Raw genomic sequence first — 26,713 nt, 5'->3', positions numbered from 1 at the left:
TCAGCCTCAAAATTGTTGGTTACTGATGTTTTTCTTCCTGAGGCAGGATTTTTTTTAACATATTGCTTTTGTTTAGTGTTTCAAAGTGATGATATGCTTTCTAGTGCAATTTTCCAATTTGTGGACGCGTTCTGAGTGATGCTAGACTACTGCAAGGAACTAGGCAGTGGTATAAAAAGGGGAAAGAGCCTGGCAGGGCTTAGTGAGGGTTGTGCCGTGCTTGCTGACTGAGCGGTCTAGTTTCAGCGTAGTTCTAACGCTTGCCGGGAACGAGAACAAAAATGTGAACTCTCCCGAAGTCACATTGCAGTGTCCCGTGCGAACCTGAACGAGAGAACGAGGCCTTCTCTGTGCGCTGCGCTCAAGAAACGTCGAGGGACGCCCGACTTCGGTTATGAGCATTATCGAGCGACATCCCTCCGGACAGCGGCTGCAGTCCCCTGTCCATCGGGATCTCCTTCCCCCGGCGGGGCGGTCTGTTGCGTTTCGCCTGCGACACGCGGTTTTGCCGGCGCGACTGCGGCGGGGCGGCAGACATTTTGGCCCGTTCGTCGTCGCCGCAACGCTCCCCGCCAGGTGTTTCCAGGCGTTTCCAGGCATGTTCCGATGCCACGTGTCTTCATGTGCGTGTGTGAGTGTATGTGCCATTGTGCCCGAACCAGGCGATGCGAAAGCAGGGATCACCCTCTCATTCCAGTCATTGTGCCCGACCGGCAGCGCTACGACAGTGTGCGTCACCATTAGCCCATTGTACATTCACGTGCTCGTCTATTGAGGGGTTCCTTCTTGCCCTCAACTGCGAGAGTATAAAAACAGCTGCCCCCGGACGCCAAAAGGGAGGGCTCCGATTTCTTCTGTTGAGTAAAGTGCTCTCCCGTCTCTCTACTTCGGTCAACCTGACCGCCAACTCTTTGCGATGTTAAAATAAACAAGTTGTTTTGTTGTTACCAGTCGACTCATGCTTTGCCGGGACCTTCGGATGCTTCCAGTTGTACCCCAGGCCGCCAGGCCAACGCTACCCTTGGGGCTTGCGACCCTGGTACAACCACGGGCGTCAGCGCCGAGTTCCCAACAACCGATGCCATCGGTGGGATCCAAACACCTCTTTCGTCTGTGTCTTTCCACACGTAACAATATAAAGGGAGAGAGTTTATTGAAAAGAAAACCGACAGGTTTACTTGATGCCTGGAGTTCTTGCTGCCTACAATGATTTGGCCAGAGAAAATGGCTGAATACTGCGCAAGCGCCGATGATCGTCACAGTAAGCAGAGGCGTCTTTAATGCACGAAACCGCTCTTGTGGAACAAAAACGAAGAAAAACTGCAAAAAGGCAGGAGAGGAATGTAAAAGTGTCAGCAAGAGAAAAAGAGGAGCTAGTTATAGCAAAGGTACTCAAAAGAATAAAAAGAATAGTTTCCTTGATGCGTTCATTACAGTGTTGCAGCCATAGAGGAATGAATGAACTAGGAACATAGGCGTACCTACCTGGTGGAGGGGGGGGGGGGATGAGGCACTGTCCCTTTACCCCAACTCTTAAATGTGAGGGGTAGGGTATACCATCTCCCCCATGCCTTACAGAGTGGTTGGCAAGACACTTGAAGAAGTGCGTGCCGATTGAAACCTGCCACGAACCAAGCTCACTGCATGGGTAAGTCAGCCGAGCAGGGTGACCTTGGACCGATTTTCTGAGGGCGAAAAAAGCGAAGGGGATGGCTTCACGGAGAGTTGGCTTGTAAAATATTTCAGCGTGACGTAATGCTCCCTCCTAGTTTTTTTTCTTTTTTTCTTTTTTTGCCTCGATGATTGCAGTCAGTTCCAAATATCAGCGCCGCCTAACACTTTCTTTCGATATATGGAGCATTGGCATGACAGGCGCAAAACACCGAGAGGGATGGCTCAGTCACCTCCAATTATTTCTAGTTATTTTCAATAACTTCCTAATAATTTCGTTACGATATGCAGTATATACAGGTGCACAAGCCCAATTACTGCTACTTGCATACAAAGTAAGTGCAGGGATACAGACGAAGTTGTCGAATGCAATATCCTCTTCGTTAGCGTCGATCGAGAATGTCACACATACGTGCCCCGAACCTTGCTTTTTTCCTTAATATTATTATGTAATTACCTGATATGTTGTTTACGTGCGGTTTGTTTTTGTTATAATGAAACGTGTTCTTGGCAGAAAACTTATTTCCAAGGTGCTCAGAGCTACGCTCGTCGAGCTCTTGGTTACGAACAAAACGCTGGATTTCTAGCGAGCAGGCAACAACTTTATCTTCTCGCGCGATCCCCGCTTCGCGTGAGTCGTGGCTTTTACAGGAGTCGGGGGAAAGCCGCGCTTTTCTTTTCGGGTCATTACCAAGCGCCTTTCTTGCCAACTACGCCCGAGGGGATTTTTTTTTTCCTACAATTATTATTTTTCTTCTTCACAACAAGCGTATTGAGAAGCCAACCTGTCGCGGGTGGTTTGCGTTTCTAAATAGCGCTTTCGCATCCCCGCCTTCCCCGTTGTTTCCCTCGTGATGGGGTCGGGCGTTTATGCGCGAAAAATCCATGTCCAATTTGCGCGGTCTCTTTATGTTCTCCATTCTCTGCGCGAAAATGAAATCAGAGACGCGGTGTTAAACACAACCTTCAGTGGCCACGCAGCCCCTTTCTCTCTGCCCTCCCTCTGTCTTAAGCGGCCGGCCTTGCGCTGCGGGCTAACGTAAGTAAGCGTAGTAAGTGTGCGCGTGTCTGCGCTGTGTGCGGAAGAGGAAAAGGGAGTGAGTGCAAAGAACCAATGGTACGCTGAACGCAGGTGCGTGAGAGTGTGAAGGTTGCGTTGCGATCGACCTCTCCAGCGTGCCACGGGGGAGGTGAAGGTACAGGGAAGGGTATAGCCCTTGCAACCGCGACGTTATGTCCGCTGCTCACCGGGATCAGACGTGGATGTCTGCCAGCTACGCATCTGCGGATGCGACGTACTATCGTTTGTGTGAAGCATGGCGCCTCTGGCAGTCTATATAGTTGTGGGACGCACGTTAGCTCAGGGACTAACCAAGTCGACTGTGCGTGATCATTTCCTACCTTTGTTGCTTCTGTGCCGAATCAGTCTGATGGGCCTGTGAGAAGGAACGATGTAAATAATGTTTGCTTCTTTTCGCTAATGCGTGAGTTACAATTAGCACCGCACCGCGAGTAGCACTACGATGCTGGTAATGCAGCTTGCGTTCGAAGCGCATGGGTTATACGCTGTTGCAGTTAATGTTTTCGTCAAGTTTTCTGCACACCTCTAGTGGGCATTTCGACGCAACATTCAGATCTTGAGCGGCATTTACAGAGCCTTCAGTTCAGGATATCAGTTTGTGATCGGCCCGTGTATTTGCAATCATCTGATATACCACGGAGGTTTGTTGACGCCTGTTCTTGAAAGCCCTCGCGGTGAGCAAACGGTTTTCTGAATCTGGGGCCTTACCGCCCGCCCCCAGAAAGGAATTAAATAGGCTATTTCTGGAAACAGCGATTTAGAGAACATAAATATCCTTACAGCGACAACTGTTGCAGGCACTGCCGAGCAGCGTTCGCGGAGCAGTTAACGGAGCCATTAGAACCCCGGCCCCTCCCCCCCCCCCCACCACTCCCCACGCAAAAAAAAAAGAAAAAAGAAAAGAGAGACTTTGCAACGTTTATTCTCAGTAAACAATAGCCTATCTGCAGCTTTACATTTTTTGTACTAGCAAAAGTAGGCTAAGTGGCACTGGGTAAAGATGAAATTATTTGTCCTTGCTGCAAATACATTGTGCTTATCCCACGCTCAAGAAATACATATAAACTGCACAGGAAAATTCAGGATGTAGGAATGTGTCACTGAAGAGTATGAACCAAAAGCCCGTACCACGTACTCGGGCTGAAGTCCGGTTGTCCAACTCGCCTTTGCCTCAGGTTTGGCGCCGCGTCGGACTAAATTTCCTTGTTTTCGGATAGGACGACGACATCCGATGAACTTCAGTCCGATTTAAAGTAAATATTTTTCACCTGGCGATACAAATGCTCACAGCAAGTTATACTGTGTATGGTATTACCCTATCCATCGCTCGATCGGTCTCTTCCATTCTCTCTCTTTTTCACACTGCGATTTTTTTTAGTGCTACAAAGAAAAATATGCTGAGAGCAAAAAAAAAAAAATCTTACCCTTGGACGCTTGTACGTCTTCAATTCACATAAAAATAAAAGTATATTGCATTGACTTCTGTACGTTTATAAATGAAGCAATGAAAGTTACCCAGAAGAAAACGTGCTCAGACAAGAATAAATGGCGTATGTCAATCACAGAGACATTTTGTAACGTCGTTATGGTGGCATCGTTCTATTAAAACACCGAAGTACTAAATCAACAGTTTATATATATTGTTTCGAGAAAAACAAATTAGCCTCTTCAAAGAAATCTGCGGCATCAAGATTCCTCAAGGTGATCTTTAGTTTCTGTATAACCATGCAGAGTGAAGCAACCTGTCAGGCGCTGCTGCAACAAGTAATGTTACGCAAAACGACAAATGACGTATACATGTCCTTGGATGAGCACACACTCTTTTCAACATTATTACCTTTTTTTGTCTTCTTTTTTCTCGCGCAGATAACTCGTAGGAACTGATATATTGCGTTGAAAAAATAAAAATAAACGCCCTCAATCAATCAACCAATCAAAGACGAAAGAGGTGAAAGGTGAAATATGTGTTGAAAGCGAATGAACACTTCGACAGCTCTTGGCCGCTTACGAAACGCGCCAGTAAATAACGCATTCACAGGTGCTCGCTGGAACGAGTTTTTGCGGTAGTGGAAAGTACCCCCAGGTCAAGGTGACCACTCCGTACACACTCTGCTCAGCCAGTGCACCAAGAGTGAAAGTGACGGTGCGTTCGCTCCATGCAGAGCATACCGCCGTGGCGCTGTGCGCTGGTTGGGATAAAAACCCTCTCAAACGACTCGACGCTGTAAAAGGTGGCTCTCCACTAAGTCAGGAGGCCGCCAACTCACACCAATTAAGCGGAGGGCGCGCGTGTGGATGCGGATTCTTTGGAAAGCGAGGAATCACATCGGCGTCATACTTGTCCGCTCCCTGACGCTCCAAGAGGCCGGAACGAAAGTAATGTGTCTGTCGCCGTGAGCCGCGGGTGTTCGCACGCCAGCCCACACCGCGGACGCCGCACTACTCGAGGGGCAACGCGGCTGGAAGTGATCGCCTCATGCTGCACGAGCTGGTCCTCGCGTAGACTTATCTCCAGTACTCATTTGGAGGACTTCATTCTCTATTGCAAGCGGAGAATTCCACTCTAGAAAGCTGTACAACATGCACGCATCAGGCAGGAGAGTCACTCTGACAGCGCTGGTTTTCAGCGTTCTCGTACTCGGTGTGTGGAGTCAAGAGAGTGCCACGAGGAGCTACGAGGAGGACCTGCGAGACATCGGGCAGGTGGTGATCAGAAAGTTCTTTCCCATTGTCTCGGAGCTCGTGACGAGCCCCGAGTTATCCGTGGACTGCTCGTCGAGTCTGCTGAAGACGTTCTCGGGACTGCGGCAACACAAAGCGTGGGCCTATCGAAGTGAGTAAGACCCGCACGAATGATTTTATTTTATAAGCATTGCCTGGTAATTCTGTGCCTGTTGGAAAGTGGGAGAACATGGGAAGGCGCAGCCTTGAGACTACATTTAGACTCTCGCGAAGACAGGTACCCTTGCCGAAACGTTGGCTCCCGGCTAAGGTTTCACTTGTTCATCCACTGTTGAACAACAATTGAAGCTCCCATCTTGTTGTGACCACTTTGTCGCGCATGCTTACATTTTTTCTTCTCCTTTTTTTTCTCCTTTGATGCTTGGAGTAACTCATTCTGTTTTAGTGTTTCACTTAACTGGGTGCCTAGACGGAGCGAAAATGCAGAGCGCGCATGAGAAAGAACGGGTAGCACGTGGGTGCCCTTTCTTTCTCCGCGTTCAACCTTGCCTTCCTTTGACGTCCACCAATCAAAATCTCGTTTCCCTCGTAACTTGACCTTCACCTGTTAGAACGGCGCTAAGTTCATGCAACCGGTTGTGACGCTCTCAGTGCCACGTCCGTGGCATTTCCACTCGCATAATGCGCTGAGCAACAGGTCAACGACAATGTATGTATTCAAAAATGATAAATCAGGAAAGGACACAACTTTTAGAGACAGCTTTAAAAGAAAAATAGAACTACAGCGATACTCCGCCCCTTGGAGTTTCTTGAAGCGACGCAGATAGATCCGGTTCTCGATATCTGGGATCTGCGCACTGCAGCATAAACGTACCGGGCAAGTTCGTGTTATTAACTCTAGCGTGACCGCCAGAGGCCATTAACCCAAAGGCTCAGCGATAAATCAGCACTGTCGGGATCAGGCGAAATCACAACTACGCGCCCTGGGGGTTAAAGGTGTGCAAAATTTGTATTTTTTCGCATCACCGAAGCCATGTCCTCATAGTTGAGCGCCCCACTCCTTGGCTGCGGCATGTCGCCGATACGAGACATGTAGCTGCCGGTCGCCCGCAGAGAAGTATAAGTAGGCGCTCCCAGTGAGGCACTTGGCTTTCTTCAGGGGTCACGGGCTCGCATATAAGGAGTGTGTACGTCCAAACTCACTTCGAAAGCTTGTTTGCGCAAACAACATCGAATTGCCAGACTGAAGTTTTTCGTAGTTATAAGGTTTCGTTGGGCATGTCAGCATTTTCTGGCTGCCACCTGTGGAAATTTTTCTGGACGCCACACGTGGACGCCATATGTGCGTCTATGGACATTCTCGCGGACACAGCGTCTTTCCGGAATTGAGTCGGCTGAGAGAATAAGAAAGAAAAAAAACGCCAACTTAGGACACGATGACACGCGCGTGCTCTCATTTCACGATGTTGGGTTACCATTACCGCACTCACACCGAACATAGTGAAACAATGGAGAAAACGGCCTCAAGGATCTGAGCAACAAAAAGAAAGGCTTCCGTGAGCAATGTCCAAGAGTACAGGAAGCCGCCGACGCGGTGCATCAGCTTTGAAGAGTCACTGCCAATCAAGACTCCCGACGAAGGCACCTTTTTCGAACGCCCGTCTCGCCCACTGACCGAGATGGACTCCGGTCGCGGATTCAAGGCTTCCATTATATTTCGCTGCTCTCTTATATAATCGAGTCTGGCCTGGGTACATCTGGAGATAGTGGCCAACATTTGAATTTTTGAAAAATACATGTTCATGGCGACCAACAAGGTAATTTTTATTGTATCCACAAATAGGACATCTGAAGTACTTGGTCGCCAGATATTCTTTCCAACATATAGTCGTTTCTGCATATTTCTATGCCTCAACGATCATTTGAAGAGCCTCAACATTAACCCCCGACTCCACAGCGGTGCGCCGGCAGCTTTGAAAGCGCTAGCAGGCAATTAGTATTCATTGCATTTATTCATAAAATACTTTCTAACGGCGAAAGGCGCGGCACCTCTCTGACGAGTGCCAGCGCACGGGTAACGCGGGGTAACGCGCATAGACATTTGCCGAGCGCTGTGTTAGACTAGTGCATGGGAATTGGAAAATAATTTTCCTGTGTACTATGTGAAAGTATAGAGGGCCGAGGGAACAAAGGTAAGAGCTGGGGTTGTTTCTTTAATGCGTTTATACACGAGGAAGGTGTGCAATCCTTCACAAACATGACACGACCGTTAAAAAAAAAGCAAGAAGGATAAAAGCTTCCAGCTTAGTCTGGATTTACCGGCACTCCGTCGAGGCCACATAGCAGGAAGGACGAAAAAGCACGGACTCTGGGTCTAAGAATGTGTCGGTAAAATGGCAGCCACATGCGACTAATTTCGTTTCTATTTTCGACGCGGGCATCTTACGGCAACAGCCGCGCGTTGATGACACTGCAATTAACGCCGGAACGTGGTCTGAGTGATTACGCATTTAGAAAAATATGTTATATCAAAAAGAACTAGCACGTGTACTGGACCTGACAAAAGAAGTACTGTCGCCCGAAATGCGAAGCATCGATTCCGATAAAAAAATTTTAGATGGCTGTACGAAGTAAGGATAGCGGTTTCATGGCCATATAAAATGGTAAAGATTCGCTTACTAACTAAATGAACAATGATATAATGCGTAAGCGCGACTGAACTAGGACGTAGAAAGAAACAGACACATAGAGACAGCGCTGTCTCTGTGTCTGTTTCTTTCTACGTCCTCGTTCAGTTGCGCTTACACATCAATCATGGATTCCGACCAACTAGCCCGTCAACGTGTTTTAACTGAATTAACAAGCACAGTGTCACGCGCGCACAGGTAAAGATGAACACATCTCGCTCGATGAGCGCGGAAAGCCGCTGTCAAAATGCTGGAGTGAAAAATCGCGGCAGCAGCAGCGAAAGAAATGACCATCGTGCATCTCTCGCTTCAACGCGAACGAAACATTGAAAGCGCAGCACGTACGAAGCAACCGGCACGACGCGAACTCTGCAAACATCGCAAATCGCTTTTTGCGCGCGACAGAAGCGAGCGCACTTCCGGCGGCCCGCCTTCCTCGCTCGCACACGCTAGATTGAGCCGCGTTCGCCAGCTTACCCTCATACGCTTTCACTCGCACATACAGCATACGGCACGCGGCGATGATTTTAATGCCCTTGGACTTTATACGGAACATCACGGCGACGGCGACGGCGACGGCGGAAATGGGCCTGGAGTGTCCACATAATTGCTATCGCAATAAAAGCTGGTCTTTAAATGTATATGACAACGCTGAGTTGCGCCCCCTATGAAATCATTTAATATACGCATCCCATCTGGTTGCCTCGTTGCCGCTTTACAGAGAAGCGAAACGCTAACACTAAACCATGATAGACTGGAACATTACGCTATTGGAGCCATCTCAACGTTTGATCGAAAGTAAGGCTAGGAAAAAGGGGAGGAGGGCTGTGAAGGAACAAAACTGCAATTCAAGATCAAGTTATCGTTTCTCAGTTTCTGTCGCGACAGAAGCAAGCTCTCGATCACATCGATGCGAGAATTAACAGATATCATGGTTTATCAGTAGATTTATTCCGTTCTTCGTAATACAAAAATAAAAGTGAAGAAAACCTGCAAGGCTGAATTTACCGCTAGTTATACTTCACTAGCTTCGTTCAGTCGTTGCCGCAGTTTGTGTCATTTGCCGATTGATTTTTCTCTTTTTCCTTCCCTCTATGCCTTGTTATAAAGCCGCGTTTACAGGTTGCTGAGCTCAGCGAGGGACATGATTGTGTTGCGAACACACCTTTGGTACGACCCGAATTTTTGCATGCATTATTCATTAGAGATAATGCAACACTGCGACACCGTGGGATCCTGTTAGAACTTCTGACTCCGAACGGCGATAATACTCATAATGCCGGCTGAAATTCCTGTAAGCTGTATTTTTTATTCCCAACTGAAACTTGTGTGCTTTTCTGTATATAGCTGGTCCCTGCGTTTGCCCCCTTAATTCCCTCATCATTTCGATTCAGTTTATCAGCTTCATAAGCATAGTAAGCAAATGAGTTCTGCGTGTCTTGACGTGAAACACGGCGGAACCAACGAGATACCTAGGACGTACTTCCCTAAAAAACTGCCAGATACCTCTAACGTACCTGTAAAAAAGATGAAGGCATACGTCGCAGGCAACTCTAGCCCTGTTCCATGTGCTAAGACGCGAACCAAGTGAAAAAAATGACAAGGACGGGTAAGAGCGCTGTTTCCTGTCCATGTCCTTTTTCTTTCTTTTTCTTTTTTTTTTTTTACTTTGGCTCGCGTACGAACACAATGGAATGCGTATGAAGCATCTAGCGCAGCAACAAGTGGTGATACCTTTAGTTACAGCCTCCACTTGAGGCACATCGGGCATAAGCAAGAAGAACGGCTAAATACGCACTTCCTTCGCATCAACGTTCCTGTTATATGTGTTGCGGTGGAGTGCACATGGGGTGAGCGCAGCTTTCGCGCACAGGCATTCCCATCGTTAGTGCAACATCTGCCGCATCTGCTCCCCTAGAGTTGATGCACGCTTTCGCAAAAAATAATAATAATAATAGAAGCAAGTTCCATTCGGTGCCCTTCGACGCGATGCTAGGACAGCGGTGTGCTTATCGCAAATTGACCAATGATGCAATTACGCTGTACTACCAATCCGCTTGAGTGATTGCTGGGAACGCGGCCGTGTTGAAACTGTTGTTCTTATATTTTGAAATTAGAGAGATATCCAATCCAAAATGGCTATCCACTAATAAACTCACCCGAAGGAGCGAAGCGAGCCTCTTTACAGACAGTTAGCTCCGCTGACCGAGTCTTCAAGTCGCCTTTTAGTTTTCGTTCGCGAACAGGCGCGAGTGCCCCTGGTCGTACCGTTTGCTTTGAAGCTCACAAGCAGTTTCTCCGTGACGTTTCTTCGAGAAACTGTGATTTAGTTAGACCTCTCTGCATACCAGTCATAAAAACTAGAAAATTGGTACAGCGTGCATATGGCGTCGAATGAGACGTCGTGTTTTTGGATACATTTAAAAGCATACTCGGACGTGTTCGTACACACTTATGCTTTGATGCTCCTTCATTAGTAGGGAATGCTGCAAGGTTCTGCAAAAATCAAGGTGTGCGTGCAGTATAGCTCACTTCAATAGCGATCAATTCCAGCGCAGCAGAAGGCTCGCTTGTCTAACGAAACAGACCTTCATGAGTAACTGTAGGCGTTCAACGCATTATAGATAAAATGTTATAGTATAATATACGTAAAGTGCGCAATAATTAACCTCGAGAACGCCGAAATCAACAAAATATTCTTACGGGGATGTTGCGAGTATGGAAAAACTATAGCTGAAAGGTTGGTGCATATAACGAGTTATCTGACATATTGTGAGCATTATATTACCCCTTCATCTTCTTCATCTGTATATATTCATCATCACGGCCAGCGTCATCGTCTTCAGCGCGCGACCTGCGCAATAAACCGTTGAGGCTTAACAGCTGTCTCGCAAAATATATACAGGATGAGTCAGAGTAGTTAAGATGGCTGACCAACAACAACACGCAGCGGCCAGAATCTCCGATTTTCTTCTTCCTCTCCCTTCTTTCATCCCTCCGTAACAGGACCCCCGGGTGGCGAAGCGCCGTCTGGGCACATGGCAGGCGAAGAATTGCGAGCGAAGTATGGCTTCAGCCGCGAAACGTGCACGACGTCAACAGACGTCTGACTTGAGGATGCATCAAAGTGCAGCGGCGAAATCTTGTAATTTACGTCGCTAACTTGGCGTAGGACTTCATAAGGCCCTGTGTAACGAGAGAGAAGCTTCTGGGAGAGGCCACCCCGACGACATGGTGACCAGAGGAGCACCCAAGCACCTGGTGCGAACTTAACATCGCGATGGCAGCGGTCGTAACGCTCTTTTTGTATATGCTGGGAGGCTAATAAACGATATCGGGCGACTTGACGTGCCATGTGAGCGCGATCGATCGATGACTTCACGAGCGTACTCAGTTGCAACACGTTGCACAGAAGGGAGGATGGTGTCAAACGGCTATGTGGGGTCGCGACCATACAAGAGATAAAAGGGTGAATATCCTGCGGTGTCATGTCGGGACGGCTTATACACGAACATCACGTAAGCCAGCGTGGCGTCCAAGTCGCGGTGATCGTTGGAGAAGTACAACGACAGCATCTCTGTGATTGTTCGGTTGATACGTTCCGTAAGACCGTTCGTTTGTGGGTGGTAGGCGGTGGACAGCTTGTGCTTAGTGGCACAAGAGTCAAGGAGGGCGTCCACAACTCGAGATAAGAACGAGCAGCCGCGGTCTCTAAGTAACTGTCGAGGTGCACCGTGGTGGAGAATGACGTCGTGAAGGAGAAAATTGGCGACGTCGGTTGCGCAACTAGTCGGCAACACATTTGTTATCGCGTAGCGTGTCGCGTAATCAGTAGCGACGGCGATCCACTTGTTCCCTCTAGTCTTTGTCGGAAAAGGACCAAGCAGGTGAAGGCCTACGCGAAAGAACGGTTCAGAGGGAACTTCAATGGGATGGAGTCGTCCGACAGGTGCCAGGGGAGGTTTCTTCCGGCGCTGACACAATTCGCAAGTTGCGACATCATGACGCACAGAGAGGTAGAGACCCGGCCAGAAGAACCGGCGTCGTACACAGTCGTATGTACGCAAAACTCCAACGTGTCCCGCCGTCGGTGCATCGTGAAGTTGTTCGAGAACGACGGGTCGCAGATGACGAGGAAGGACAAGGAGCAACTCAGGGCCGTCAGGGTTGATATTGCGGCGGTAGAGGATGCCGTCATGCAGCACGAACATGCGGCACGTGCCGTCGGTGCTGCCAGATTGCACTCTGGCGATAATGGACTGTAAAGATGCGTCGCGTTGTTGTTCAGCGCGCATGTCGGTCATGTCAGTCAAAGGCATCACGCAGGTCACCGGATCATGCGCAACAGGATTGGGAGGATCCACGGGGTGACGCGAGAGGCAGTCAGCGTCCTTGTGGAGGTGTCCAGTTTTGTAATGGACACTAAATGAAAATACCTGGAGCCGCAAAGCCCAGCGACCAACCAACCAACCAACCAGCCGGCCAGTCGGGTCCCGTAGGGAAGACAGCCAGCAGAGTGCGTGGTGGTCGATGACGACCGAAAATGTGCGGCCGTACAAATATGGCTGGAACTTGACGACAGCCCAAACTAAAGCCAAGCACTCCCGCTCGGTGATGGAGTAATTTCTCTCGGCAGGTGACAGCAGGCAGCTGGCGTAAGCTATCACGCACTCGGTACCATTCTGGCGTTGGGCGAGAACAGCGCCGACGCCATAGCCGCTTGCGTCCGTGTGGACCTTGGTCGGTGCAGACGGATCAAAGCGGGCAAGTATGGGAGGGGTGGTTGAAACCAGATGAGAGCGGCGAATGCGTGAGCCTGCTCCTGGCCTTATGAGAATGGCGTGTTCTTCTTTAGAAGATCTGTCAAAGGTCGAGCAACGTCAGCGAAGTTTTCGACGAAACGGCGAAAGTAAGAACATAGGCCGACGAAGCAGCGTACGTCAGAAGCAGAACGTGGCACAGGGAAACCGCGTACGGCGCGAACTTTTCCGGACCTGGTTGGACACCAGATGCGTCAACGATGTGTCCCAAGACGGTGATCTGACTGAGACTTCATGGAGTTCAGTTGAAGGCTGGCTTTTCGGAAGACCGCAAGAATTGCAGCGAATCGGGTAAGGTGGCTGCCGAACGTGGGAGAAAAAACAATAAAGTCGTCAAGGTAACAAAAACAGGTGGTCATTCATAGCCCCGCAGAAGAGAGTCCATCATACGTTCAAATGTTGCAACAGCATGGCATAGGCCAAAGGGCATGACTTTCAACTTACATAAGCCATCCGGCGTGATGAAGGCCGGTTTCTCGCGGTCCATTTCATCAACTGAAATCTGCGAGTAGCCGGATCGAAGATCGATGGACAAGAAGTATTTAGCTCCGTGCAAGCAGTCCAAGGCGTCGTCCATGCGTGGTAGTGGGTAGACGTCTTTTCGCATGATCTTGTTTAAGTGGCGATAAGCGATGCAAAAACGCCAGGTACCATCTTTCTTTTTCACAAGGACGACAGGCGAAGCCCAAGGGCTCGCTGATGGCTCGATGACCCCTTTACGGAGAATTTTATCCACTTCTGATTGGATGACTCGACGTTCAGCATGCGATACAAGATAGTGACGCCGACGAATAGGATTCGCATCTCCAGTGTTTACACGGTGGTGAACAACAGATGTTTGGCCTAAAGGCCTGTCGCCGAAATCAAAGATGTCACTGTACGATTCAAGCAGGAGTCGTATGTCTGTGGCCTGTGCAGAGGTGAGGTCAGGGGCAATCATTTTCGCGAAGTCATCCGTTGAGGAACCAGAGCTGTCAGCTGCAATTGGCGCTAATAAGCCACTCTCGGCATTCAGACTCTCAATGTCAAATTCGCAACCACTAGAAACGCTGGCCCAGAACATACCAGCTGGAAGCACTTGAAGGCAGAGGCTGAAATTCAGAAGCGGTAGAACGACGTCGTTATTAATAACCGTGAGCAACGTATGCGGAACAGCAACGTTCCGATTGAAAAGCACGTTGATGATGGGGTGAAGCACATATTCACCGTCAGGAACCTGTGGCTGGGCGGTCAAAGTGACGTAAGTAACTGTCTCGGGTGACAGACGCACATCTTGAAGCCAGCACAAGCGCGGTGTGGCGGTACTCGGAGCATCGGCGAGTTGAGGCAGTTCTAACTCAAGAACGCCGGTCGCGCAGTCGATGAGAGCATAATGAGTGGATAAAAAGTTTAATCCAAGGATAACGTCGTGAGGGCAGTTGTTGATCACAGCAAAGAGAACAGAAGGAGGATGGCCGGCTATAATCAAACGAGCAGTACACATTCCAAGAACAACGAGACGCCGCCGTCGGCCTCAAGAAGCACTCGGGCAGGTGCTGGCGTGAGGACCTTCTTTAAACGTCTACGTAGGCTAGCACTCATCCGGGACACGTGGGCTCCAGTGTCGACGAGTGCTTGGACATTCTATTTTAACGTCAATTACACTTCGCCTTGTGGGCACAAACAGAGGATTTGCTGCAGTAGTCGGCAATGCAGCACCACCTCCGAGGGCTTCTTTCCGAAAGGGTGCGGCCAAAATCCACAGGGGACGAAAAACGACGTGGCTGCGGCGAATGGTAAAGTGGGCGATGTGTTTGCGATGGGGGAGCGAGACGGGTGTCGGAGCGGCGATGATGAGAGGCTGTACCACGTGTTCCGAGCAGAGTTGTCGGCGGTGTTAGGCTCGGCGGTGGGCGAAACATTGCGGGTATTTCCATCAAAACGGCTCACGTTGGTCGGCGTGCGAGGTGTTGAGGCCAACGAATTGCGACAGTATCGGGCGCCATGACCAATGCGGCGACAAGTGAAACATATCGGCTGGTCGTCCGCAGTTCTCCACTCAGTCGGGTTGCGATAACGTGGAGAGAAGCCTGGGGGTGGAGCGAAAATAGTAGAAGGGCGTTCGTTAGGTCTAGGATTGACGACAGCACACACAGACTGTAAGCCAATGTTTTCAATTTCCTGGCGAACGATGACTTGTACAAAGGGGAACTGAAAATGTGGTAGCATCAGGGCTAAGCGAACAGAAAGCTGCGGGCACCATCGCATCCAGTTCGCGTCTAACGATTCGCACAACGTCCTCTGATGGCGACGCATGCTGCTGTGCAGGTTGATCTTCACACGTCGACGTTGCGGCAGTATTGGGAAGTCTGGCGAATGGTTGCAGGACGCGTCGGCTTTTCGCCTGCTCGAATTGTAGGCACTATTTAATGATTGCGTCAACTGTAGAGCAGCACTTGCACATGAGCAGGTTAAACGCGTCGTTAGCAATGCCCTTAATCTCGCGCCCGACCTTCTCAGCTTCCGTCATGTCGTGATCATCTTTACGCCAAAGTGCCAGCACGTCCTGGATGTACGAGACATAGGACTCCATGGGGGATTGGGCACGGGAGGCCAGTTTCTGCTTTGCGGCAATTTTACGGCCGTCTGGTTTGCCAAACAACTCTGTCAGTTTCTCTTTGCATTGGTCCCAGCTGGTTAGCTCCTCTTCGTGGTTTTCGTACCACACCTTTGCCGTGCCTCTTAGGTAGAACAGCAGGTTAGCTAACATAAGCGTAGGGTCCCATCTGTTGATTCCACTCACGCGTTCGTACATGACCACCCACTCTTCAACGCCGGCGCCATCGGTCCCGCAGAAAGTTCCAGGATCCTTGGGTTGCACAACGACAACCGAAGGTGACAGCGACGTAGCTGACGACGGTGACGTTGGAGGTGGCAACGACGTTGATCCCGCCTGCTCACCGTCATTCATGGTTCGGACGGTGATGCGACGTCCACTGCGGAGCTCCGTTTCCAGCCGTGGTACTCAGCACCTCCACCAATATGTTACGGGGATGTTGCGAGTATAGAAAAACTACATTTACAATATGTATACAGGATGAGTCAGGGTAGTTAAGATGGCTGACCACCAACAACACGCAGTCAGCGTCTCCGATCGTCTTCTTCCTCTCTCTTCTTTCATCCTTCCGTAACAATATTATGTGGCACAAACGTGAATAGTTTGCAGTCAGTGGTTAAAATTACGAGTACAGACACGGTTGGAAGTTGCCCGTTCTTAGCGTTGGAGGTAAAATCTCGGATTCTACTACAGAGTACTCGGATTCAGTACCAGGCCCCAATTATTTTTCTCTGCGGCTTTTTGAATGACGTGCGAAAACCTTTTTCACTCACTTTTGCACCTCACAAGGGCAAGATGGCAGCAATTAGGAGCGCGTCCTCACTACTTTCCGGGAGTTCACATTAATCAGTCCATCGGATCATGAGCTAGAGTAAGTTGATTGCACTGTCTTTACATGCGCTACAGAGCACATGAAAAAAAAACAGTGGAATAAACATGCTTTAAAGACAGTGCAACAAATGTACTGACCCGACGCGGTAGCCCATTGGCTATAGGACGTTGCAGGGCTAAGCTCGAGATCATGGCTCCAATCCCGGCCACGGCGGCTGCATTTCGATGGGGGCTAAACGCAAACATGATCGTTCCCTTCGATTTAGGTGCCCGTTAAAGAACCCCAGGTTGCCAAATTAATCCACAGTCCCGTGTTAAGGCGTGCTACATAATCGGATTATGGTTTTGGTAAAATGAAACCCCCAAATTTGATTTAATAAACGTGTATACTTAGCGCTTGACTCGACGATCAAATAGATGTGGCTGTCGAAAAGGAGCTATAGGACGCACAGTTTACTGTCATCTTGCCTTTGTCAGATGTAGTGGAGCTAAAAACATTTTCGCCACGAGAGAAAAATTGGCGCAGATAACAAAAAAGAAAAGGTGCAATGTGGTATCCAATCTGGATATACACCGTTAGCAATCAGAGATTCTACCGCAACGCTAACAGGTGGTTTTTCTTTTCTCTCTCTATCTCTCTCTCACCTTAATGCATAGAAAAAAGTCACTCTCTAGAGGGTTTAGGTACACACACAGTTTATACTCAGGCTGCGGCTCTTGAGCCGCATACACACTGCGTACTTACGCCACTGCATCCTGAAAAAAAAAAACGATTTCGTTGATCGCGGGATTTCTGCATGCCCATCACATAGCCTATTTTTCCAGAGACTACGTAGGCCAATTAGTACGAGCATTTAATATGGGGGATCTTCGAGATTCTTAAAAGGCAGAAGCCTAACTGAGAGTGGCGTTACGTCAACATCCTTCTCCAGGACTCTTTGCAGGACATGCCAGAAAAAAGATAGCAACCCGGTTGTATCATAGCCTCATCACGTGGACATATGCGGCACTTCGCTGACCGGGGCACATAACCTCTCGCCTTCAACTTGGTTTCAACTACGAAGGTTGCTGTGCGCAGTTGAAACAAAAACGATTTAACGCCTGGCTGCAAGTACATAGGGCGGACACGTTTGAAAATATCTTGCTCGCTTTCTCAGCTGATAAGCGAAAGGACCTCCGCCCGCCAAGGGTTTTCGCTGTCTCCACTCTTATTCTGTTTCTATTTAGACCCTTTTAGCGTGCAGATCCTTAAACAGTCAAGGTTTCGAGGGTTGGCTTTATCCTTTTATGAAGTCCGTGTTACATAGCATACGATAATGATATACCGTTCTTTCTGCCTTTTGTTTCTTTAGCGATAAAAAAAAAAGAACTTACACAGCCGTCTCCACGGTTTCTGCAGCTAAGATCCATTATGGAAACATCTCCGGATTTTGGTTTCGTATGTGGTGCGCTCCCTCTTCCGATTATGCTGTAATTCAGTGTAAATATGATCTGCGATACCTAGGAGTGCCTCTCTCGCAGTTTCGGAACAGCAATCCTAACTAGACGGCAGAAGTTGTCGAAGTATAGTTGAAAGCATAGTCATGAAAAGTACAGAATTTTTCTATTTTTAGTCGAGCTTGAGCCTGCAAAACACGTTTCTATACCCGTGGTCAACTTTTCTCGGCTATGGAGCGAAAGCTACGGGGGCGGTGCTGCTGCAAATCACTGTATTCGTACGCAATGTAGTCCGGGCGCACTCGGAGTTTCGGTTTCGCCAACCTCGCACAACCTCTTCACTTTAGTGAAGGTAGATATACAATCAACTCGGCGTTAATCAATGTTCATTCACATCCGATATGTACCAAGTTTTGAACAGCGAGCATCGCAGCCTGTGTCTGAGCTCCGAAGCAGCCGTATGGCGTCGGTTTGACGCGCCACCCATGCTGGCGTCGGTAGAGCAGGCGCAGCAGTCAGTTCACTCAATCGGTTGTACATGCCGAAGGTTGCGATTTCCAGACGGGTTCGCTTCGTTTCTGCGCAGACGCTGCAAACACTTTTTGTGTGCTTCAATAGCCTTTTGTTGCTGAAGTTGGTCACAGGCCTCTCGGGGGAGTTGATTCGCGGGACAGCGAGCGACAAACAGACCAGAAGACACGGGCGCTATTTTGCGCTTAATGAATGTTCAAAACGTGCGACAGTTTGGGGTGTGCGAAAACTCGAAAGAGCAAACTAAAAATACAATAATATACCAATAGCTGACTGGTGAATGTTACGTGTCGTTTGAAATTAGGGGCTGTAAAAAACAAGAATATTGTTTTCTATTTCCCAGGTAAGAAAACGTGAACAAAACTGCGGGACTACTTCCAGCAGCGGTGAAAGAGGCGCGCTTAGTTTCCGTAGCCTTCGCTTCATAGCCAAGAAAATGTGCCCGCGTGTATAGTAGTTCGGCTTTCGTATGTGCTACAATTGTTGCACTGCTCGAGGCTGAAGTTACAGGCACTACATCGTGTTTTTGCCACCTTCATTTGAAGCTGTCGTTGTGAAGCAATGAGACGGGATAATGTCTTTCTCCCGGTTGAACGCGGTGGCCTAGCCTTGGTCCATCTTTTGTCAGGCCGCTAGTTTCCCGCTTGTCCTTCCTACGTAATGCTGAGCATCCGTTTTTGCGAAAGCTGCTGCATACAGTCACGTTGTAGGGACGGTGCAGAACACAGCAGCAAATTTGCGAATCACGAAGCTAATTCTTCATTGGGCGAATTTGTTCCCACAAGAGCAAGTGACACTCGAAGCACAACGATAGCGGCGAGCATAGTCGGCGATCGTCGAAATCCGATCGGCGAGTCAAGCGCGACGGCTTTTATACGTGACTCGTCGAACGTTACAGCGTAATCGCTGGTGCCCGCGTGCCTTCCAGAAAGTACTACACAATTGATGCCGTGCATACGATCTGATTGCACAAAGTTCGGCGACAACAGACAACGGATAGCGCCATCGGGGTCACTCGGCGAAAACTGGCAACAGGAAACACGTCACGCCTAGTGTTAATCCCATCCGTTAGTTGACGCAAGCAGCGGGGAAAAAAAAGTGAAATGAACTTACAGAGAACGTTTTAATTTTTTAATCTTTCCCGCTAAAACTAAAAAAAGTTTTGTGTATAAATGAACTTATACTTCGCGACCTATTTTTCTTGCGTTACCTAGCAACAATCTAGCGGCACGCCAGACGCGCCATATGATGCGTCATGCGCCAGACGTGCCACCGATGCGAGCGAGGCTGGCTGCGCGTGTTAAGTTCGTCTTCTCGGCGAGCCGCCTCTTTTGGATGTAGCCTGTTTCATTGGCTCCCGGCGTTTTCTTGCGTTCCTTCTGCATTTGGATACGGCACCACTGCAAAATTGGACTACGGCAAGGTGAGAAATTTTGTTTGACAGTCTGCGACGCATTTCAAGCAAATTTAGGTTTACGGCCCACAACCGAGACTGTACTCGTGCTGGGAAATGTTTGCGACGCTTTCTATGAGCCCCAACATTATTGTAACTTATGTAGGTAGTTTTGGGGCGTGCTTACCGCACCAAACCAGCTATGTGATCCAGTTAGCGAAATGCAGCTCGGCTGTGTGCCGCAGTTTCGCGTGTGCTGAATCTTACTGGGACAAGTTCGTGACGCATTCTCTGACCCCCAAGATTATTTTAATTTCGTAACATTTTGGATACTTTTGAGGCATGCTCGCTGTGCCTGGGGTTCACGCTCGCCGTTCAGATGGTATACGCCATGCGTGGCGTGTACCAGCTGGCGTTCAAAACGCGCGCGCCCCAAACCGAAACCGGGAGGAGTTAATATCATCCGCTTGGTGCGCTACAGTCAATTCGGCCGCTGGGCTCATGGGAGTGTCCACTCTTTTTCAATCTCTTTCTCTATGCATGTGCGCCCTGCGCCCAGCGATAACGTTTAACATTTCTTAGCCGGCGAAAAGCGGTCACAGTGGAAAGCTAAACAAGTACACATGTTAATACTTGAAGCACCGGAAAGACGAGAGACGAATAAAGTGACACACAACACCAGCGCTCACGTGGAAGAGAGTGCTGCGTAACAGAAATATATTGCAATAGGATGGACTGGTGGGCTGGTTAGTATTCCATTCATTTCTTCGTATCTCGTCTTTCCTGCGCTCTGTTCTTTTTTTTTCTTTGCGAGAATGAAATACAAACTAGCCCACACATCCATTCTATTGAAATGTTGTAGCTCCGTCTCGTTCAACACTTTTTCGACCTGGTTGTGACATCGACCTTTGCTCGCGTGCCAGATGCCTCTTCGGGTTCTCTTGAAGAGGTTTTTGAGACATTCCTTTTTTTTAAAGTTTATTTCAGCGTGGAGTGCATTTTTATTGTTTCACGAAAAAAAAACTGTCTACTACCACAGTAGGTGTGCTGTTCCTTGCGACTCTTTATTGCGTTCCCTACACTCGAGAAGTGGACACAAAGTTGTGCCGAAACGCCAACAGGGGCGATGCGCAGCTGCTCATTGAAATATTGAACACTGACTGCAAACTCTTTGGGCCGCACGAATTTTGTTGATTTAGGTGTTCTTGAAGGACAATCTTTATGCACTTGGCGCACATACTGCTATAATCGTTTATCTGACATGTTTAACGACTAGACTTACTTCTATACGCCGTTAGAAAAGCGAGCCTTCAGCCTCGCTGGCACTGGCTGCCATCGAAGTGAGCTACTGCACGTGCATTCTCCCATTTATTTGCACACAATCCTACCTAAAGCTCGTGATGACGGTAAGATATGCGTGCATGATGGACAGCTCTGTGCGTGTTCTCACCACTATTCCTAATGTAGTGTGACGCTATGGCGTTGTGGGCTTTGTGGAAGTGTTTTCTCCTGATGAATCCGCCGCATCTTTGAGAAAGTCGAGCGCACCATAAAGACATCTTAAGGTTTCCATTGGACGAATCTTTAATAAATGATCTCGGGCACGTCTGCTGAAACAGGCCGAAATCAACGAGATACGTCGGACATGATTCCATAAAGAAAACCGGCGGATCCATCTGATGTACTTGTAAAAAAGTTTAACGGATAAGTCGGACAAACCTTTAGCCACAACCATTCATAAAAGAACAGGTTACCATCTAATGTACTTGCAAACAATGCACCGATGATAACGATGCTACCTAATGCGAAATTTGAACGCAGCCCTATACGTGTTTGAATTTCGCGATATACCGAGGCAAATAATTTAAGAGAGACATGGAGCAGAGTTGGCAATTATCGAAAATCTTATCTGCGGATCAAGCGCGTCGCTTTCTACATATGACTCGTCGAAGGTTCCAGTGTAATCATTGGTGCCACTTGGAAAGTACTACACAATTCGCGCCGCGCGTACAAGCAGATCACAAAAAAACTACAAACCACGAAAATCTGAACAAGATCGAACGAGACCACATGATGCAAGCCAAACAAGCGCGAGCGACAGCTGACGCGAGAAGATCACAGTACGAAATAAGTGATCCGGCTGAGACCGGATACGAGTACGCATCGAGCTGTTGGGCGGGTCCGCATGAAATCAGTTTCCCGCGCGCACGTCACCGCAGGGGCCGCTCTCGCTGGTCTCCGCCGTTCCCGGCTCGCGTCTTTCAGCTGCCGCTCCGCGTTCGCTCTTTGATTTTTCGCTGTTGTACTCGTTCATTCGCTCGGTTAGGCCGCCGCCGACGCTCGCCACCGGAACATGCCATTAAGAGCTGAACTCTAAAAAGTTTAACGAAGTCGAAATAGCCACAGCCATAAATAAAAGAACAGGTTACCGTCCGCCTGTGAATACTTTGGCGTTCCAGTTAACGTTTTAAAGGCGTTCCTTTAGCAGTTCGCAACAATTTTCACTGGAACGCCGATGCATTCTCTGGCAGATTATGTGGCCGCTATCCCGAAAGGGATGATAGTCTTACGATTTCTTCTAAGCAGACGTAATTTCACAATTGCTTCAACTCGATTTCGCAATTTCTGTGTCCTAAGGTGAATAATGAAAAAGTCATTAGTGAACAATGTTCACAGGTTACCTCGAAACTACAATATATACTGTAAGTAAAGTCCGCCACTTCAGGTAATACGACTGAACAGGTTGAATTCTGCTATATACTCCTTACAAAATTATTTATTCATTTATAAATTGGAAAGATGACTCTTTGTTTACAAAAGAAAGCTACATCGGGCACCAGGGCGTTTAAAGTAACCACTTGCGGTGAAACAGAGTAAAGAACGAAAAACAATGTAAATATCAGCTCAACACAGTACTCTTTTTCTCATCAAGTGTTCTTTTTCTGTGAAACTTTAAACACCCGACAAAAAAGAACCCGACTAAAAATCACCGACAAAAAACGTCACTAAGGATGTTCTGAGAGGCACAAGACGTTCACTTACTCGACGAGGACAAGAGAATGAAAAGAAATTAGTAATGCGAGCACAGCACAGCCCATCACCCAGACTAAGGAGGAACATTACAGACGAGATTCGGGCCCATGGCTGAAAAATAATTCCATAGCAGTTTTGTGGGCCTCATGTCGACTTGAAGCTTGCGCTTTTGAGAGTATGAATGGATGTAAAGAACATAGAAAACCAATGTGTTGAAACTTGCTCAGAAGCTCGAAGCAAGGACGGCTGAAAGTAGGGCATTGTAAAAGAAAATGATTTATCACAGCAGTTTACATAAGCCTGAGATAGATCGGTCAGTAAAAGGGCTCGGCGCTCGTCATTGCTAATGAAGACATGGCAAATATGCCAAATATGATGCAAGTGCCAACTGACCTCTCCCGCTGAGCAATGTCATTTCAGTACCGCCTTATGGCTGGTGGTACCCCAAGTGGCATTTCCGGCTGCCTGTTCTTTCCGTATTGTAATGGCTGATAGTACGACGTGGGTCTATTGCTGATGTAAAGAGCGCATCAAGCTGGCGCTGAATTTACAAAGCTTTTTCATTCGTAAGGGCTCTGTGCCACTGACCGGTCGCCTTCACTGACATGTCCGACATTGCTATCGGCTGGTATCTGACAGGTTTAGCGTAAGGATGTGTTTGTGAATACGGGCCCTGTTGTGTACCTGTCCTCGGTGCGACGTTCGGCCCGTCTCCCTCCAGACCGCGCGAAGCCGGTTGTCTGTCAGGAAGGTCTGCCAGGCATCTGTCCACATTCTGCGATGAACTGACAATCACTGGCACAGCTTTTGTCAAAGTTCATCAGTCAACATTTGTTTGAAAAGATTAACGTTCTTGCCATTCTGTCTTCATCTCTTTCTCACTGGGCCTGGATTCTGATAGCAGAGCAGCAAGAACTGATAGGTGATACGCAGCAGCGTGTTAGTGGTTGTTTTCTAAAGTAACGTCGCTGAAATTATCTGTTTTCCTTTTTGGAAAGCCAGCGCATACACAGATGTTGTGACAAAGGAGAAGCTCCGTACATCCAAAACAGATTTTGTTATAATACTGTGCAGATATGTACAAATCAACGCACTTTGGACTGATAAGTCATTTTACTATGTGTTAATGGGGAGCCCTGCTCGACACAAACAGTTGCTGTAAGAGCTGATAATATCGAATTCATGCATTCGTCTTCTTGGATATATAGTAGCGAAGGCATCCGACGAATAGATACGGGCACATAAGAATAAGATATTCGTGAATTCAACCTCAAGTTTCCTTAAATAATTTCACTGTTTGCTAAAGGTTATGGCCTCCACACACAAAACTTGTGTGACAGTTCTTAATTTGCGTTTGTTAATGGCCATTTCCTGCGTGTTCCTTTCTTTCCCTTGCTTTTTATGCTGCAGTAGGTGTGTAGTTTTTAACATGCCTATTACACAGTGTTATAATTAGGCATTCCAGAAATCGTACAATCTTGAGGAGCCCAGGTAGCAATATGTGTCGCCGAAAACTCTACGTAAATATTTCTCCCGGAGTTCCGTCATCTGATCATTTGAAACTTTTTTAGTCGTAATATGGAAAATTTAAAAATTGGTCATCCTAATGGGGAGCAATCTTGTTTTTCACACTACTGTGTGAGTGCCTGGCTATATAGAGATTACGACCACTTGAGATTACGAAGAAGGGACGACAATGGCTTCTAACTAAAGCTAAGCAACAATAAATCGCTGCGCAGAAATTGTTAAAGGCCATTAAGCGTAGGTGCTCCGGGTCAGTTTCACGTAGCACACAACGCTACGCATTAAGCGTATGTCGCTCTCGGTGAAGGCACCTGTTGCTGGTTTTTCATTCTCTTTTCTTTGCTTTGTTTTGTTTTGTTTTTAGAGCGAAGCACTCGACGCAGAAATTTCGCACTAAGGATAATTGAGAAGGAAGCGATTTAGGACTGCACATTGTTTCGACTCGTTTCATAATTCGTGCCGTCAGAGCAAACGAAACGCGATGGGGAAATCTCGCGTTCCATCTGACAATGCCGGCCTTCGCACGGAAAAGAATGGTGCACGCAAATCGGAGGCGCCGATTCCAAGCTCAACTTGGACTCCCGTGCAAAATACGAGGCGTTGCATGCGCGAGTGACGCGGCCAACGCCACCATGGCTTGTCGTTCCCCGAAGAGGAGCCATTTTTCACCGACCTTGTGTTCGCGCAGTGGAAATCATAAATAGAGCTGCTCCAAGGGCGCTGTGTGCGCACCACCAGCCCGCTGACTCGGGCTTCATGACTTTCTTGTGTATCACTTTCCGTCGCCTTCAAGGTGACGTACACGTCGTATATACACTTGGTCTCGAGGAATTTCGAGAACTCAAGGACTCGTTCTAGGCCAAATGCAAGTGCTGAATGCATCGAATTATCTCTGCACTAGGGCTGAATTAGCTTCAGAATGCGAATCTGTTGCGAATCTAGCTTTAGAGAACGTGAACGGGCGACAACGTTCCCTCTGCTTTCGGCTAAAGAACAGGTCGTCTTCTCCGCAAGGCACAATCCTTACATGTCAGTATTTTGGACACAGAGTAGTAATGATGCATGACACAACGTCTTATAATGGCACAGAGCTGCAGACAGACCTGCGATTAGTAGCTGTCCAGAAGCATTGTGTGGAGCGTCCGATCTGTGCAAACAGGCGGCAGTCATAAAAGTAAAGTAATCCTGACATCTGATAGAGTGAGAGTGCTCTTGCGATTAGTTCTACCGTAAGAACATCTGCGAGAGTACAAGCTCAGGGTCCGTATATACAAGAACGTTCTCACGCTAGAAGTGTTCGTAAGAGCAGGCTCCCCCCAATCGTGAGTAGAACATATTAGGGAAAGCGGCCGCTAAATGACGAACAGTTTTAGCTCACGGGACTCTCATCTAAATACATGGGAACGAATATGTCGTTTTTCTCGGCAACCACTGCTCCAAATATGATGAGGTTTATTGCGTTTGAAAGAAAAAGTTAACGTCTAGTGACCGTAGGAGATTTTTTATAGAAGCCGCTGACTTTTTAATAAATATTGTTGAAAATTGCTAAATTAAAGAAAAAATGCAGTATCGAACTTACAACGTTGTAACTCAGCAATGAGAACGATATCACATTATTCTAAACTGTATCACCTAATAACATATTGTCATGACGTATAAAAAACACAGTCGCAATACTGTGAAAGACGGAACCAACTTTTATTGGGCGAACCTGTGCCCACGAGAACAGGCAACACTTAAAGGACTACGATAGCCGCGAACACAGTCGGCTATCGTCGAAATCTGAGCGGCCGATCAAGCGCGTCGGCTTTTATACGCGAGCCATCGAACGTTCCAGAGTAATCGCTGGTGCCCACGTGTCCTCCAGAAAGTTCTAATCATTCGTGTCGCTAATACGTGCAATCAGATTACACAAGGTTCGGTGAAAACGGACAGCGGATAGAACCATCAATAAAATTCCATATACTCCCGAAACATGCAGGCGCATCCGGCGTTGTGCGATAGCACTTCTTAGGTGGTGAAACGTGGTCACCCGATAAAGATAAACATATACGCGTGTCAAAATCTAAAGCGGACAAAATTAATTTGTTTTAAATCCGCCTGAAATGTGCGAATAATTTCTTCTTCAAAACCCTTCTGCAAACTTCTGCAAAACCCTTGTGAACATTGCAACAAGTTCAGGCAAGCTGTGCCCTCATATATCATACTTGCCTGGTTTATATGTTGTAAAGTATGCAATTTTATAGAACTGTGATATCTAATTTTGGTGCAGGCTTACGGATGTGTAAACTTCATGCTTATATTTTTCCAACCTTACCAATTTTCGAAAATATTTCTTTAAAATCAGCTGCTAAATCGAAGTTCTGCTTCCTCAAGTTACTAGAATTGAACTCTTTCTCTGAATTGCAACAAATTTCAATAAAATCG

General features: G+C 47.8%; 1 protein-coding gene across 3 annotated transcripts in view; it reads left to right on the top strand.

Annotated features, from left to right (window-relative positions):
• Positions 1-26,713, top strand: part of LOC142580065 (nose resistant to fluoxetine protein 6-like) — a 78,245-nt gene that overhangs the window by 21,922 nt on the left and 29,610 nt on the right. For 2 of the 3 annotated variants that reach the window (XM_075690849.1, XM_075690838.1), the window contains exon 1: positions 4,977-5,585. The exons of the other annotated variant lie outside the window; for it this stretch is intronic. In XM_075690849.1, the coding sequence (XP_075546964.1) occupies positions 5,333-5,585 (253 nt within the window). In that variant the 5' untranslated portion in view covers positions 4,977-5,332. Of the gene's footprint in view, positions 1-4,976; positions 5,586-26,713 lie in introns of those variants that run through there. 3 annotated transcript variants of the gene reach the window in all.

Source organism: Dermacentor variabilis, chromosome 1 (genome assembly GCF_050947875.1).
Source record: "Dermacentor variabilis isolate Ectoservices chromosome 1, ASM5094787v1, whole genome shotgun sequence".
NCBI classification, from domain to species: domain Eukaryota; kingdom Metazoa; phylum Arthropoda; class Arachnida; order Ixodida; family Ixodidae; genus Dermacentor; species Dermacentor variabilis.
Note: the sequence above shows the minus strand (reverse complement) of the source record. Positions and strands in the feature narration are given on the sequence as shown.